This window comes from Protobothrops mucrosquamatus, unplaced genomic scaffold, assembly GCF_001527695.2.
Source record: "Protobothrops mucrosquamatus isolate PMUCROS unplaced genomic scaffold, P.Mucros_1.0 scaffold1760, whole genome shotgun sequence".
NCBI lineage: Eukaryota > Metazoa > Chordata > Lepidosauria > Squamata > Viperidae > Protobothrops > Protobothrops mucrosquamatus.
The window spans coordinates 21521-36983 of record NW_015387900.1 but is presented as its reverse complement, the minus strand read 5'-3'; the positions used below and the strand labels follow the sequence as shown (position 1 = coordinate 36983).

General features: G+C 37.1%; 2 protein-coding genes across 2 annotated transcripts in view; one reads left to right on the top strand and one right to left on the bottom strand.

The window, feature by feature from the left end:
• Positions 1 to 320: 320 nt before the first annotated feature.
• Positions 321 to 8166, top strand: ATP5PO (ATP synthase peripheral stalk subunit OSCP). The gene is made up of 7 exons (XM_015823078.1): positions 321 to 403; positions 2038 to 2088; positions 3863 to 3973; positions 5502 to 5631; positions 5820 to 5932; positions 6713 to 6799; positions 7974 to 8166. Exons 1-7 carry the CDS (start codon positions 371 to 373, stop codon positions 8085 to 8087), a joined length of 639 nt encoding a protein of 212 aa, XP_015678564.1. The 5' UTR covers positions 321 to 370; the 3' UTR covers positions 8088 to 8166.
• Positions 8167 to 11712: 3546 nt separating this feature from the next.
• LOC107293888 (intersectin-1) overlaps positions 11713 to 15463 on the bottom strand; it is a 13050-nt gene continuing 9299 nt past the window's right edge. Inside the window, exons 6-10 of the mRNA XM_015823077.1 lie at positions 14905 to 15026; positions 14389 to 14471; positions 14222 to 14305; positions 12632 to 12805; positions 11713 to 12257 (exon numbers count right to left, since the gene is read on the bottom strand). Of these exons, the coding sequence (XP_015678563.1) occupies positions 12109 to 12257; positions 12632 to 12805; positions 14222 to 14305; positions 14389 to 14471; positions 14905 to 15026 (612 nt within the window). The 3' untranslated portion in view covers positions 11713 to 12108. The remainder of the gene's footprint in view (positions 12258 to 12631; positions 12806 to 14221; positions 14306 to 14388; positions 14472 to 14904; positions 15027 to 15463) is intronic.

Below are 15463 nucleotides of genomic sequence, written 5' to 3'. Positions count from 1 at the left end.
AGCAATGTAAAGCCTTTGCTTTCCCTACTCCGACTCCTTGTTAAGACTTTCTTTGCCTTCTGGAACTGCGCGAGAGCTCCTCTTCCTCGGTATGTAATATTCACCTCTCTGTAGTCCAGTGTTTCTGAACCTTGACAATTTTAAGGCACGTGGACTTCAACTCCCAGAATTCCACAGCCAGCATTGCTGGCTGTGGAATTCTGGGAGTTGAAGTCCACATGCCTTAAAATGGTCAAGGTTGAGAAACACTGCGGAGAAATGAGGCACTCCACAGAAACTGCGACTCCCAGAAAGCCGCAGTGGCGCGTCAGTCTCTGCGCGCGCTTCCCGTTTGCGAGGCCGAGAAAGCCGGTTTGACCTAGAGAAGAAGATGGCGGCTTCGGTCGCAGGGTTGGGTCTGAAGGTGAGTGGTAATGTTTCGCGGATTATTTTTTTTAAAAAAGGGGGGGAAGTTGGTCCTGCGTGTATGACCTTCTCATTATAAGAACATTTCTCCCGTTCCTGTGAGGGTTCGGGGAAGGAAGAGTCACATCGAAGGGTCAAGCAGGATCCCGAAAAATAGGGAGCTTGCTTAAAATGAGGATTCCGATTGATAGGAAGGTGTAAAGGGGATGCTTTGAGCGAGCGGTCTTCATTTTCGCTGCCAGATTTGTTGCAAAATCCTCCTCCTGGAATTTTAAGAACCGCCGCGTGCCAGAGCAATATCTGAATGAAATCCATAACAGCTACCGCATTTTTGCCCACCGTTGTGCGAACTCGATCTCTGCTTTGCTCGTGACACAGAACTTTCCCATTGAATTTTCCCAGTGATTATGCATTACCTCATTATTCTAGCAATTATGCAGACACATCATTATTGCCGTTATGCAGACAAATCATTATTCTAATAATTGTTCATTTTACTACATTAGTATGACTTGTGAACCCACAGCCTCCCTGTGGGGCTCGGCGAAAGTGCTTGTAGTCTTATCTGGAATTGTCTTGTTTATTTATTAAATGTATATGCTGCCTATCTCCGCGATAGGGTGACTCTGGATGGCTTACTGAACATAAAAAGATTTAAAAACATGCAGTTAAAATTCCAAAACTATGCAAAAAACCAGAACCAAGGAGATGGACAGCACAGGGAGTGCAATTCTTCTTCTTTATTATATTGTCATTGTATACTGACAATATGTGCGTACATAGCATACATATACATATACAACGAAATTTACTTGACACCCAAAAACCAAGTCCCACACACATAAATAACCAGGAACGTGATAAATAAATGCTTCTTTCTTCCAGAAGGGAAAGGCAGCATGATAAATTGCTTGGGTTGAAAGAAATTCCCAAAATAGAATAAAAAAACAAGTTGCATATGCATGTGGAATAGATTCACAGAGTTGGAGGCCCTTCTGGCTTTTCAGTCGTACACACAAACACACACACCATGCAGGAATCCAAGATTGCTACCCAGCCTTTCTGAAAACACACCTAGTTAGGGAAACTCACAATGTGTTTGCACTGTTGAACTGCTGTTGATTGATGTTTATGCACTATCAAGACATTGTCTAACAACCATATAGATAGAATAGCAGAGATCCTTGTCCAGGGTCTTGGACACAATTTCCAAATCATCACTGAAGTGTGCACAGCCCTAGAATTATTATTCTACGATGATATACAATACTGAATGACATTGAGAAGTAATCATATTAATTATTGTTATGTTAATGGATCATATTAATGATTGATCATATTAAGAATTAATATATTGCATTTGCTGAATTAATAGGATGCTGTTGTAATGTTGAAAACATGCCTTGTTCAGCTGTTGGTTGCTGAACTAATTCCTATGGCTGATAAAAAACAACTACATTTTGTATGTCTGGAAGATGCATTAGGATCAAATGTACAGAATTAAGATTTACAAAGTGACCTATCTCAATTGATTTGGAAGTAGTTCAATTTTTTATTACTGTGATTTTTTTTACTCAGTTTATGTAATAGCTTTCTTTTTAAAAAAGTTAAACAGTACTTTTCTTCTTATAGGTGCGGCACTTCAGTACCTCTGTGATTAGGTCAGCATCCAAGCTAGTTCAGGTAAATTTAAGTATTGCTAAATTTAGCAAAAAAATATTGCTCAACCATAGCTTTAATAGTGTTTAAGGGAATAAACACATCATTGTTGAATAATGTGTTGTAATTTACATAATGAAAAGATAGCATTTAGCACCTTTCACTTATAAAGTGCACTTTAATTATATTCTTTGCTCATATACAAAGAATTGTAAACACATTTTCTCAGAAAAAATCCTGTTGGGTTCAGTCATTTTATTCTCAATTGAAGTTTACAGTTAATATGAAATTCAAGAGAGAGAAGAAGCAGAACGTTTTCATGAAATGAGGAAAAAGAAAAAGAAATAAGAATAAAGTTGGTAGCAGAGGAAAGATAGATGTTTGTTAAAGAGGTGGGGAAAGAAATATGTAAGTGGACAGCAAGGGAACATGAGGCTCTCTTGAGAAAGCAAGGACAAAAGCCCATTGATATCCAGAGATACATGAAAAAATATTATAGCACAACTAAAATCTTCACATCCCATCAATTTTAGTGAATTAGTTGCAGTGTGTTTAGGTGACTGTTATAAATTGTCCAGGACCACTTATATTGTACAGCAATATTACAGGTAGTCCTTGATTTAAAACAATGATTGAGTAATTGAATGAAGTGGTTGTTAAGCAAGATGTCACATGACTGCTTTGCTCAACAACCATAATCCTGGCACTTCTGGTTGCAGTTGTTAAGTGATTCCATGAATTGTTAAATGGATGGGATCTCAGTTAAGGAGTGCAGGGTGTCTTGGTGGGAGAGGTCCCTGGGAGACTCCACTCAGAAGCTGAAAATCTTCCTTGCCAAAATTCAAGCAGTATTTCCAGCCCTTGAGCAAAGACATGCATGGCCTGTGCTGGGCCTCCCAGGTCCTCCCTCACCCAGCCTGAGGTACCCCACATCCCTTACTTTCTTGCACATTCTGCTTGAATTTCAACTCCCTCTTGTCTCTACAGGCTGGTTGAAAGAGTTCCCTGCCAAACGATGTGAACTCCCTTCTGCACAGAAGGGAACCCATTTGGGTGGGTGGAGAAATAGCTCAAATTATCAGGATCTGAGCTCCATTTTTGCACCCTGTAGGACGTCAACTTTCCTCCACATGCAGAAGGGAACTTCTTCATTGGGATGCAGGAGCAGCTCAAATAATCAGTATCTGAGTTACGTTTCTGCACCCCAAGGGAGGATAACATCTCTCTTCTGCATAGAGAAGGGCACTCCTTTGTTGGCGTACAGAAATGGATGACAGATCATCAGGATCCGAGTTCCATTTGTGCATCCCACAGGACGATGTCAATTGTCCACGCACAAAAGTGAACTCCTTTGATGGGGCGCAGGAACAGAACTCAGATCTTCAGAATCTGAGCTCCATTTCTCTACCCCACTGAAGGAGTTCAACTTCCCTCAGCAGGCAACTCTTTCATTCAGCCCCCAGAGATGAGAGGGAGTCGTCTTGGCAGGCAGTAGCAACTTAGAACCTTCCTTCATGGCTTCCCATCTGACTTTCTGGGGAAGTCAGCGGAGAAAATTGTAAATGGCAAATATATGATTATGGGGTTCTTGGCAATCAATCATAAGCATGAACAGGTTGCCAAGCACCCAGATTGAAATCATATGACGTGTGTGTATGTGTGTGTGTGTTATTTTACGACAGCTAGAAGTGCTTCAGGTCTGTAAATTACCCTTTCCAAGACAGTTACAACATCAGATGGTGGTTAAACAGGATTACTTGTAACAATATGTTTTAATGTGTTGCTTTTTTCCCTGCAGCCCCCAATTCAAATATATGGATTAGAAGGCCGATATGCCACTGCACTCTACTCTGCTGCTTCTAAGCAGAAGAAGTTGGATCAAGTAGAAAAAGAACTGACTCGTGTGTTGGTAATAACATTTTGTATTGCAACTCTTTTGATGCCTATTTCTGCTAAAGATGTTTGTGCTCATGAGTATGGGGAACAACTTTTTGGATTTTCATGTTAGGCAAAAAAAAAATCCTTCTCTCCCATTTTATTATAGAACCACAAAAATTACTTTTTAAGTATTTTTTGTAGGAAATATTAAGAATACGTGCTTAATTCTTCTAGTTCACGTAGAAATCCCTTAATTCTGATAGAGAACATCAGAACTAAATAAATAAAAATAAAAGAATAGTTAACATACAAAAGCAGATATTATTTTGTATTTTATTCTGAGAGCCACCTAGAAGTGTTGAGAGTTGGATGGAAACGAAGTTGAATATATTAATATTCAGCATTTGAACTGGATTTGTAGTAGGAGTTTCTTTTAAAAAACAGAAAAATAAGTTCTCATCAAGGGTGTTTTCTTTTTGGCCTGGGATCGCTGAGAATGTATAAGGATTGTTTTCTTGGTAGGTTCTTGACAAGACCATTTTATGACCAGATATTGTTGTTACAATAAAGTGACCTTTGTAACCACACACAATACCTCCAGTTTGACGTCCCTGATCTAGAGGTTTCTTCCACACTGAAAGCAAAAATGTGGTTTTAACCAAGGCCATGGTTTTCCCAGTTGCAATGTATGGATGTGAAAGTTGGACCATAAGAAAGGCTGAGCGACAAAGAATTGAGGCCTTTGAACTATGGTGCTGGAGAAGACTCCTGCGAGTCCCTTGGACTGCAAGGCGTTCAAACCAGTCAGTCCTAGAAGAGATCAACCCTGACTGCTCTTTAGAAGGTCAGATCCTGAAGTTGAAACTCAAATACTTTGGTCACCTAATGAGAAGGAAGGACTCGCTGGAGAAGGGCCTAATGCTGGGAAAGATTGAGGGCAATAGAAGAAGGGGACGACAGAGAATGAGGTGGCTGGATGGAGTCACTGAAGCAGTAGGCATGAACTTAAATGGACTCCAGAGGATGGTAGAGGACAGGAAGACCTGGAGGAACATTGTCCATGGGGTCGCGATGGGTCGGACACGACTTCGCAATTAACAACAACAACAAAATCTTGTCATGCAGCTAAGAACTTTGAGATAGATGTAAAAAGTAACTTTTTCTTTAATAAATGAAGTCATCCATTATTTAGTTTTCTTACAAGTTATAAAAGTAAAGCAACGTATTCTATTCATTTATTTTTAAAAGTTGGTTTATTATGGATGTTAAATGTCTTTAATAACTTTTGGAATGAAATTTCTACTCCAAATAACCTGCAGCATTTATTAAATTGTACAGATTTAAGTTACAGTCTGAAATACATTTACTAAGATGGAAAGTGATGAGAACTACATATAACGACATATAAGATTAATCAGAAGATGAATAGTATCGTGAATGTGGTAGTATCATTAAACAATCCAAAGCCACGGGGCATACCTTGATAAATTGGACTAGTATGTCATGACTAGACACAAATATTATTTTGATCAAGTTCTTTTTTTTTGTTATAATTTAAGGCAATAGTGAAGGATCCTAAATTATCCAACGTTGTTATGAATCCTTATGTAAAGGCCAAAGTGAAGCAACAGGTTGTGGGTGATGCTTTACTTAAGGAGAAGATGTCTCCTCTCACTATCAATTTTGTCAGTAAGTACATGTATAGTGTTCATAGTAAATTGGACCAAACTCTACAAATGAGAGTTGAATAAATATTCTGTAAAATACTTCAGAATGAAAAAGCTTTCTTTTGTAATTTGTCAATGTGTTTGCACTTCTAATACAGTTTGGATATCCTTAAGTATTATTAATAATTTCTTATATTTTTGTTTTTCAAGAAACGCTTGCTGAAAACAGTCGGTTGCCTTACACTCCAGGTGTAATTTCTGCATTTGGCAAGATTATGAGTGCACATCGTGGAGAGATATTGTGCTCTGTAACTACTGCTCAGGTAAGCAAATATACTAAATTACTTATATTAACTATTTTTAATTGTTATAGATAAGTCTCTGATAATTAGGTATTGGGGATGGAGGAAATCACATGGCTACACACAATGAAAATAAATATAATCCCTCATAAAAGGAATTCCATCTGATGTGACCCAGGAAGAGACCTTTTTAATTATAGCATCCCCCTATAGAATATCATCCCCCATGGTTACACTGGCCCCCAAGCCTGTTGGCCTTTAGAAATTCCCTGAAGACAAGATTATGCCGTCAGGTCTGGGGATTGCATGAACGTTGTGAGCCTGCGAGGTGTCTGTATTGTCCGTGAGCTGTGATTGGCACAATGCCATGTTTTTATGTTTTTGGTTTATTGTTTTAAATGTGATTTATATAAGTTTGGTTTTTGGGGCTATTTTAATTTATGAGCCACTTGTTTCTAAGGTTAGGTGTGATATGGCGTGGCATGGCATGGTATGGTGCATTATAGTATAGTGTAATGTAGCACAGTAAGGTAAGAAGCTATGTATTATGTTTGCCAATGTCTTATACGTCTTAAAATATTTTTCTGAAAAAAGGAAATTAAAATGTCACTTGGACGTTATTGAATGGAGAATTTCAGTTTAAGAGTAAAAGCAATGAAATGTTTTAAACTAATAATTCAGGATTCTGTGCGTAACAAACTATCCATTCTGTTTCTAAGTAAAGAAATACCATATATTCATCTTATATGTTTAGAATTGAATGCTTATCTGTCAATTTTCTCTTTTTGCTTAATATTTTAGACCTTGGATGAGGCCAGTCTTACTGAATTGAAAACAACTTTGAATAGTTTTCTAGCCAAAGGAGAAACTCTAAAATTGGAAATTAAGGTATTGATGCAAGTTACATAAATGTTCTCTAAAGCAAAACCCTTTCCTCTTTTTAATCTAAAAGTAAGATGGGCTAACTCTGTTATCCTCATTAGTATTCCTTCGTCTGTCCTTGAAATCTTTTCCATGTTTTGCTTTTCCGAATCTAACTTAATGCAAATTGATTAATGGATGATTGAGTCTTACACTAGGCCATAGGAACAAACTACTTTTACAAGTGGCAAAAAATCACATTTGTAACCAACCTTAAATTAACAGTAGAATTAATTACTGTTTCTTTGGCCTGTGAATGTTGACATTTATTTAGATCAGGCAAGTCAAACTGCCAGCCCACGGGCCAGATGCGTCACACCGAAACCGCACCCACCCCATTGCCGGCAATGGGGAAAAAGTCCTGATACGTCATGCGATGTCACGTGACATCGCGAGTTTGACATGCTTGCTTTAGATGTTGGACTTCTTAATCTTTCCAACTTAAGTGTCTTCCAGATGTGTAGAGTTCAGCTTCCAGAATTCCCAAACTTAGGGAAAGTTGCTTTAAGACCTTGTTCACAGAATAATAACTAGAAATAATAATTTATATCATTCGCTATCAAATACATATACTAACTATTCTAATTCTTCTCTCTTGCATAGTCAAGTTATTTTGATTTATTTACAAGAGTTATATGCCATTCCAGTCACCACCGTCTGAGCAGTGTATCATATCCTATTCTATAAAATAAATTAATAATTGTACAGCCAGACCTCTGGAAAAGTGGTCTTAATGATCCTTCAAAAGCTCAGTAAGGTTGGCACCATATTGGATTTCTGGGTCAATGTTGTTCTGAAGAATCACCAATAGTTGAAAAGGCCCATAATTCAAGGTCCCTGAAATGATATTCCTCACCTGAAGGACACAAAGGAATTACTTCTTGATCATTTAGAGATAATTGGAAGAAACCAGTTCCAAAGAAATATCTTTGGCAGGTAGACAGACAGATTCTGATACTGATAAAAACCACTAACATTCAATCAAATATTTTTATAGATTTCTGAGAACTGTCAAGATTATTTGGCATCTCTTTTCTGTCATAAATTTGATTGTAGTGATTTCTCAAATATAACATCAAGCACAGCAATATTATATACTGTGGTAGTAACCTATCTAAATAATCTTGCCATTTTTTTCTAGTCCGATCCATCAATCGTGGGTGGAATGATTGTCAACCTTGGAGACAAATACATTGACATGTCTACAAAGACCAAAATTGAAAAATTGAGCAGGATCATGAGAGAAGTTATATAATGTCCATCCAGTTATGAATGTTCATTAAAAACCTGTAAGGCCTATCATGAGAACAATAAAACTGTTTATCCTTAAAATAGCTGGTTGTATTTATAGTACTTTTATATTAGATTTGATAGTACAATGATATTGATAAATATATATGTCTTTGCCCTGCTTAAGATGCAGCCCATTGTAGCTGCTATTTTAAAACGTAATTCTTCCTTCAAAAGGGTGCTTCTGGGAACCACCAACTGTGAAATTGGAAATGTAGTTAGTGCTACTGGTGTTGCGTTCTTCTACTATCATCTGATGGTGAAGAGCCTACCCTCCCAAAACATCTTGTCTAACTTTTGGATCATGTTCGTGAACCTGATAGACTGGAACCCTAACAGATTAACGGTTACTGTTTTTGGTTGTCTTTGTTTTTTGCTTTCTCTGTCTTTTGGCTCTTTCCTATTAATGCAAAACTTGGCCAGTTGCTAGCCATTAATGGTAGAGATTGCTCCCTGCATCTTACACTGAAGGTCATAGCCTTCTAAACAATACTTGAAAACAAATTCCACTGAATTTCAGTGGGTTTAATTTCAAGCATATATTCTGTATACTACAAGATTAAATTCCATTTGGGTCTTTGTAAATTCCTCAATGACCACATAATGCCTGCAGTACTAGAACTGTCAGAGGAATAACCAAAAGTCTAGTCATAGACCAAGGAAGAGGAACTCTTTGGGGATTCAGAATTGCATTTGATATTAAGTGGATTGCATTATTGTAGATTCGAGGCCAGAATCAAAATGAATCAATCTCACATTAAATGGCTCAATTAAATCAAGAAGAGGACTTAGAAAGATATTTGGCAGGGTGTTTAGTTTTTCTACTGAAACGTTTTTTAGCACATGTTGAAAGTATTGCTTTTGAGATCAGCTGACATCAGGAAGGTGCTGACAGCAGTTAATTGGTCAAAGACGTCAGGTACATAGCTGCAGTGGCATATTCAACCTTAACAGTGGTCTTCAGTAATGCAAAAGATAGGTGGGAGACAGCTTCTGTTTAGTCATTCTGAAGAAGGTACAATTGTACCTTGGTACTTGATGCTTCAAAACTCAGCAAATTTGGTACTCTATGTATTTTGATGTGAAAATGTCCCAGTACCTGGCCTTTGTTTAGGACTCAACCTGCTGCTATAAGAAAAGTATGGCTGTGGGGAACAGACAGGAAGTCAGCCATGCTGGGAAGGTTGCTGCAAAAGGAGGGGGATGGCCACAGAGGGTGAACAGGAAGTTGGCCATGCTGGGAAGGTCGCTGGCATAGAAAAAGGAATAGACAGTTCTTCCTGGCCAAAACAAAGGATTACATGGTAAGTCAAGTGGTTTGGCACTCGTCCTTTTTAGTATACATTACACCTCCCCAAACCAATTAATGCTGAGTACCAAGATACTACTGTATTATATGAATTTACGTGTTGGTGAAAGATGTTGAGTGCAAATGTTGACAGATCTAGAGGAGTATATCTTTCTAGGACCATTAATAGTACTAAGTGAATAACTAGAAAGACTATATGCTGAACGATGAATTTTGCTTTATAAGTCAGTTAAATTTTGCACTATCCGTAATATGTATTATACCCTTTAGATTTGAATTTTCCATTCAAGTCTGTGATCTTTTCAAATGGATAAATAAATGATTTATCCAAACTTGGCAAAATTTTATTGGCAGTTTTACTTATTGACATCCTTTGAATGGCTACTCTTCTTCAAGTTGTGGGCCTCCTGTCGTTTTCTAAGAATATGCAGCTAATTCGCTTTGACACTGGAGCTAATGCACCTGCTATTTTTTATTGTCCAGTAAGATTTCTGTAAATAAGATTTTTTTTAAATCTGAAAAGAAAACAACAGCCACCTTTGTTAATATACCCTTCTGAGTTCAAGCATAGCCAAAGAAAGTTAGAACAAAGACGTTTAATATTTTTCCAGCACGAAGGAATTTTCTTTTTTTACTTTCTACATAATGTATTATTTTCATATACATTATATTTAATAAAATGTACTGATACAGAAAAAAGGAGAGTGTGGGCTTAGTACTATTTACATATTTTAATTCAAACATTTCAAACAACATTGAAAAATAAAAACAAGTGATTTTTCATTGTGTTTTCAACCAGTCAGTGCTAAATAACTGCATGCCTATTAAGTTAAACTTACTCTAAAACTTGGTCAGTTTAAAGTTTCTAACTAAAGTGTGTTTTTCTCTGGTCAAAAAATACATAAGTATGTCATTTCTGATACAAAATTCTACACTATTTTCAATAAATAAATAGTAAACCAATTCTTAAAAGTATGAAATGTAAACTTTGTTGTTTCTCCAACATACAGGATTTTTTTAAAAAATGACTGCTGAAAAGAATACAGTGGCTTCCTTGGAAATAATAACACACAAACAGTTTCAAGCACAATTTACATTTATCACTAGATATTATATACCTATCAAGTATAAAGTTATTCTAATTTCCTAATGGAAATAATAAAAGATTTGCTGTGCTAAATAACATTCATCTCCACAGGAAACATGAAAACTGATACCAAAACAACATGCAAAGAACAGCAAAGCCAACACAACTCACGAGAACATTGACGTGCTAACAGAACCATCAACATCTCTCATTCTGAAAATCTACAAAAATCTCCTTTTAAGCATGATCCTTGGGTATCAAATGGAATAATTGAAAATAGAAAGAAAATGCACTTGCACTGACCCAAATTCTCCTGTCAATGTGTCAAGTTCATCCAAATACTTATGCAAATAGTCTTTTGTTCAAATGATTTTTAAACACTCTGCTGAATCAAGTTTTTCCTATTTGAAATTGCAGAACGTCGGTGAAACTTTACATTTGCAGGATAGCAACAGGTTCCTTTGACTGAGATCGCTCTCTTCGCAAAGTCTCAGCACATCCAATGTTTAAAGGGGCAAATCTGCAACTATCTTGATGAGTTACAATGTATTGTTACCATAGTTTCAAAACCATGGTGCATCATTTCATTTGACTGAGGCACAATGCAGTATAATAAAATGTCCTGTCTGGATATTTTAGCCTTGTCTTCATGGAAAGTTAACAGCTTTTGTGAACTAGAGCAACCTTTCCTTACCATTAGATTAATCCCCCTGCAGCAATTTAATAATTTTATTGCAAGATACACCAAACACACTGCAGGACCTGGGCGACTCTTTGCTAATTGGATCAAAAATCCTTTACAACTCAAGTAAATACAAATACCTGAAGCACTGATGCATGGATAGAGAGTAATCCGTTTGGTGAAAGACACCTAACGCCTATGGTAAATACAGGTTTCAGGTCCACTTAGGAGTCTTGCCTGCTAAAGGAAAGGATTTTAAGTTACTGCACCCTGGGCCAGCAATTTATTCTTAATCCATAAAATATCTGCTTAATAAATACTATGAAAAAGCAGCCTTCAGCTCAGCTCTTGAAAACATTCCAGGCTACAGGTACCTGTCACTTCGACATTTTTTTCTTTCCTCTTTTTTTTTTTTTAAAAAAAAACATTCAAATATCATGAACTACCTAAAAAAAAAAAATCCAAATATCTTACATGGCAAGAATGCATTCGTGTTATAAGTATTTTTATATAAATATATTCACAATTTGTTTATATACTACTCTGAGGGGCAATAGGCACAACACTAGGATAAATCATTAGAAAGTCCAAAAAGTCATACGAGGACACCCTCTTGACACAGCATGCTGCAGGAACCAGGAAAAAAGTGCAATGTTTTCTCCACCTTGTCAGAGCACAGACTAAGGTCTGTTATTCTAGAAACCCTGAATACTGCAGCAGAAATTCCACAGAAAACACCAGAACAAAAAATAAAATGAAAAGTAACATTTTCCTCACAATTTGGAATTCAGTATTGTCATAAATTAATCTGGCTAATATAATAAGTGTCCATAACATCTGCAGGGAAAGTTATTTATCTCTTATAAATGGACTGAGCTATTTCCTAGAAACCTCTCACATTTTCCTTTCTAAGGCTCATCAAACAGCTGCAGATCAAGTCGGACAACTATCTCTCCTGTTGGGACTTCATGCAGGAGAAGACACTTTGTGACTGGTCCCTTTGAGCCTTGATCTTTCTTAATATCAGCCACACGAATTTCTGTTCGACCCAAGAAATCTGAAATAGGAAACATACGTGATTATAACTAATGGGAATATTGGGATCAAACTGAAAAACAAGCACATCTTCTGTATATTTTATTTCTAGGAAGACGCCACAAAGCAAAGAACTCTATGCATGAACGTAGACCAGTTAACTTCCTTTTCAGTTGCAACTACTTGTATTGTCTCGGCATCCTCATTGGAAGATTCCTGCTATTTAAAAGTGTACTTTCAATTATTGTCAAAGCATGCTGTAAGAATAAGAAACCTGCGACTTTCCATGCATGCACACTGCCACAACAACACACTTCTCTCCCCCACTGACTATATAGGTTTGGAAAAGCTGTTTTGGGCACAAAACTAGGCTGAAAAATGAGAAGTGCCACTTACCATCAGGAGAGAATTGATCTCTCTCAAACACTGTTATGCACAGCACATCTTGTTCCAAATCTTTGATAAAAAACTGACAGTTAGAGTTCCATTTGGGATTGAGAGTGTCCTGTATAGTCTTGGTGATATGACACTGTGACCCCATCGTCACTTCACAATACGGGTTACTCTTTCCTAATAGAAGAATTCACATAGATGGTATAGCACTGATTATATATTTGCATCCATGAAGTTAGTAATTTAGTTCTATTCTTTTCACAAGACATCATCATTTTTATTTCTTTCATATCATTTGTGTTTAAACAACGACATTTATCTGGCTTTTTGAGTCCATGAATGCTGTAAAATGAATATGGCATCATTCAAAGTTAATCATGTCACATGTGATTCACCACTTGCAATCCATATATTAACTAACTACTAGTATTAAACCCAAATGGTTCAGGCAGTGAATTTCAAGGAGACATTTTTTTCCTTGGAGAGGGGACAAAGCAGAACCAATAAAGTTTACCTTATCTGTCTGCCTGAAACTGCTAAAAATTGGTAGACTGACTTATGAAACATATGGAAGCTATTAACATCACAGGTAGTCCTCCGCTTATGACCACAACTGAGCTCAAATTTCTCTTGCTTTGGATGTTAAGTGAATCACCGTTGTGGCTAAGTTAGTAACACGGTCGTTAAGTTAATCTGGCTTCCTCATTGACTTTGCTTGTCAGAAGCTTGCAAAAGGTGACAACATGGCCCTGGGACACTGCAACTGTCATAAATATGAGTCAGTTGCCAAATGTCTGAATTCTGATTAAGTCACTATGGGAATGCTGCAATGGTCATAAGTGTGAAAAACAGTCATAAGTCCTTTTTTTAGTGCAGTTGTAACTTTGAATGGTCACTAAATGAACTGTTGTAAGTCGAGGACTATCTGTATTTAAGGTAATCTGTATTATCTGTACTGTACAGGCTGTACTAGTCTAGATAGCTATAGGTAAAGATAAAGATGCTCTCAAGCTTATCTCATGACAAATACGTGGATATATGCAGGGTTTTGGCAACAGTACAGAAGTGGTTTCCCATTGCTGCCTGTCTTGTGTTCCATAACGGTCAACATACTAATCTACATGAGATTATTCAAATGATATTTTACAAACGCTGTATTTTTTTTCTGACAAATTCTTTTAAATTAAGCAGATTAAATACCCCAAGAGGTGACCTCTGTCACGCTTGTACTCTTCAGAACAACTTTCCCATAAAGCAGGGGTGTCAAACTCGCAAGGTCGCGTGATGTGTCGCGACGTATCTTGACTTTTTTGCCATTGCCAGCAAATGGGGTGGGCGGGGTTTCGCTATGATGCATCCGGCCCACGGGCCGGCAGTTTGACACCCCTGCCATAAAGGATACTGAGCACCTGTTAGTATCATTATTGTCATTTTAGCACTCTTCTCTACATTCCTAGAAGAAAGTTCTAGAGTAGACAATGTTTTTTTGCATTCCCAGAAGCTCTTGTCTCTCTTCCCCTCCCCTCAGAAGCTCTTCTCTCTCTTTCCCGCCCCCCCCCAGCCATTATGCGAAAAAAAGAATAATGTTCTTACCATGAGATCTGCAGGGCTTCAATTCAATACCTTCAACAATGTTCACCATTAACCTTCCAATACCTGTTGCCCTTTGGGATCGGACTGTGGCAAGAACAGGCAAGATTCATTATAATATTCTTCTGTTATTTTGGGGAAAACTTAAAACTGTACCCCCAGTGCAGTACCTAAGTATGCCTTTTCCCTCTTCTTCTTCTCTGTTTCTATGTAAAGTTCAGAAGCAGCTTTGATTTTCTGAACCCAAGCTGTCCTTCAGAAAGAGAAGGTGGAAACAAAGTTACCCATTGTCATTAAGGGTATCAGGTAAGCAAATCTGATTGCATGGAAGCATGAAGCTAATTTAGCTCTAAGTTTTAAAGCCAAACTGGATGTGATATGAAGGATCTCCATGAGAAATGACAACAGAAGGCATTGACAATGTAGGCAGAGCAAGGTCTATTCCATTTTTTGTGCTTCTTAATTCCCAATTAAAATTATGTCCTGACCAAAGTTGTTACGGAGCATATAAGCATATAAATATAGTTGCTGTGAAATCAAAATGGGAGAATGCAAAGTTAAATGTTAACAACACTCAATGCTACGAGATAATGAAACAAAGTATATGTGGCACATTTGCATGATAGAACAAAAAAGAGAACGTTCAAAGTCCAGTAATTTTCAGGGCTAATACAATGGTATTTTACCTTTCATTTATACTTTCTGCACGAAGTGTGTAGACTCGATCAATATGTGAGATGTGGAAGATGGGCTCATCCCCAGAAGGATCCGTAGGCAGTTTTACCAAAACCTCATTTAGAAATATAGGCTGCAGAAATATTACGCAACATTCAGTTTAATTCGGAATGAAAGCCTTACAAGAGATGTTTAAGCTTGGCACACAACTGACTTGTATGTTGCTGGAAAGATGGTACTTTTCTTTTTCATACAAAATATTTGCCACGTATCCCCTCCAATATAAATCTTTTGTGTATCCACAGGGCATAACTACATTATTTGCAACATATTCATTTAAAAAAACAACACTATCCACTAGGAAAAGATTCAGCATATTTGCAAAGATGCATTTGGTCCTTTTTTCCAGAAAGGCTGTATACTGATCTGCTCAAGGCATTAATCATATGGGCAATAAAATATCCAGAATATTGTCACTTATATTGAAATAGTATCACCTCTAGTTCAATGCTACAAATACTGTCAAAACATGAGCATTAAGAGTAAGAATACTTAAATTATGTAAAAAAA

Excerpts from the sequence above, each read along its gene's own strand:
- ATP5PO (XM_015823078.1), top strand. The coding sequence starts at position 371 with ATGGCGGCTTCGGTCGCAGGGTTGGGTCTGAAG. Across the intron at positions 2,089-3,862 it reads CAGCATCCAAGCTAGTTCAG|CCCCCAATTCAAATATATGG; the intron begins GTAAATTTAAGT and ends TTTTCCCTGCAG. Across the intron at positions 5,933-6,712 it reads GCTCTGTAACTACTGCTCAG|ACCTTGGATGAGGCCAGTCT; the intron begins GTAAGCAAATAT and ends TTAATATTTTAG.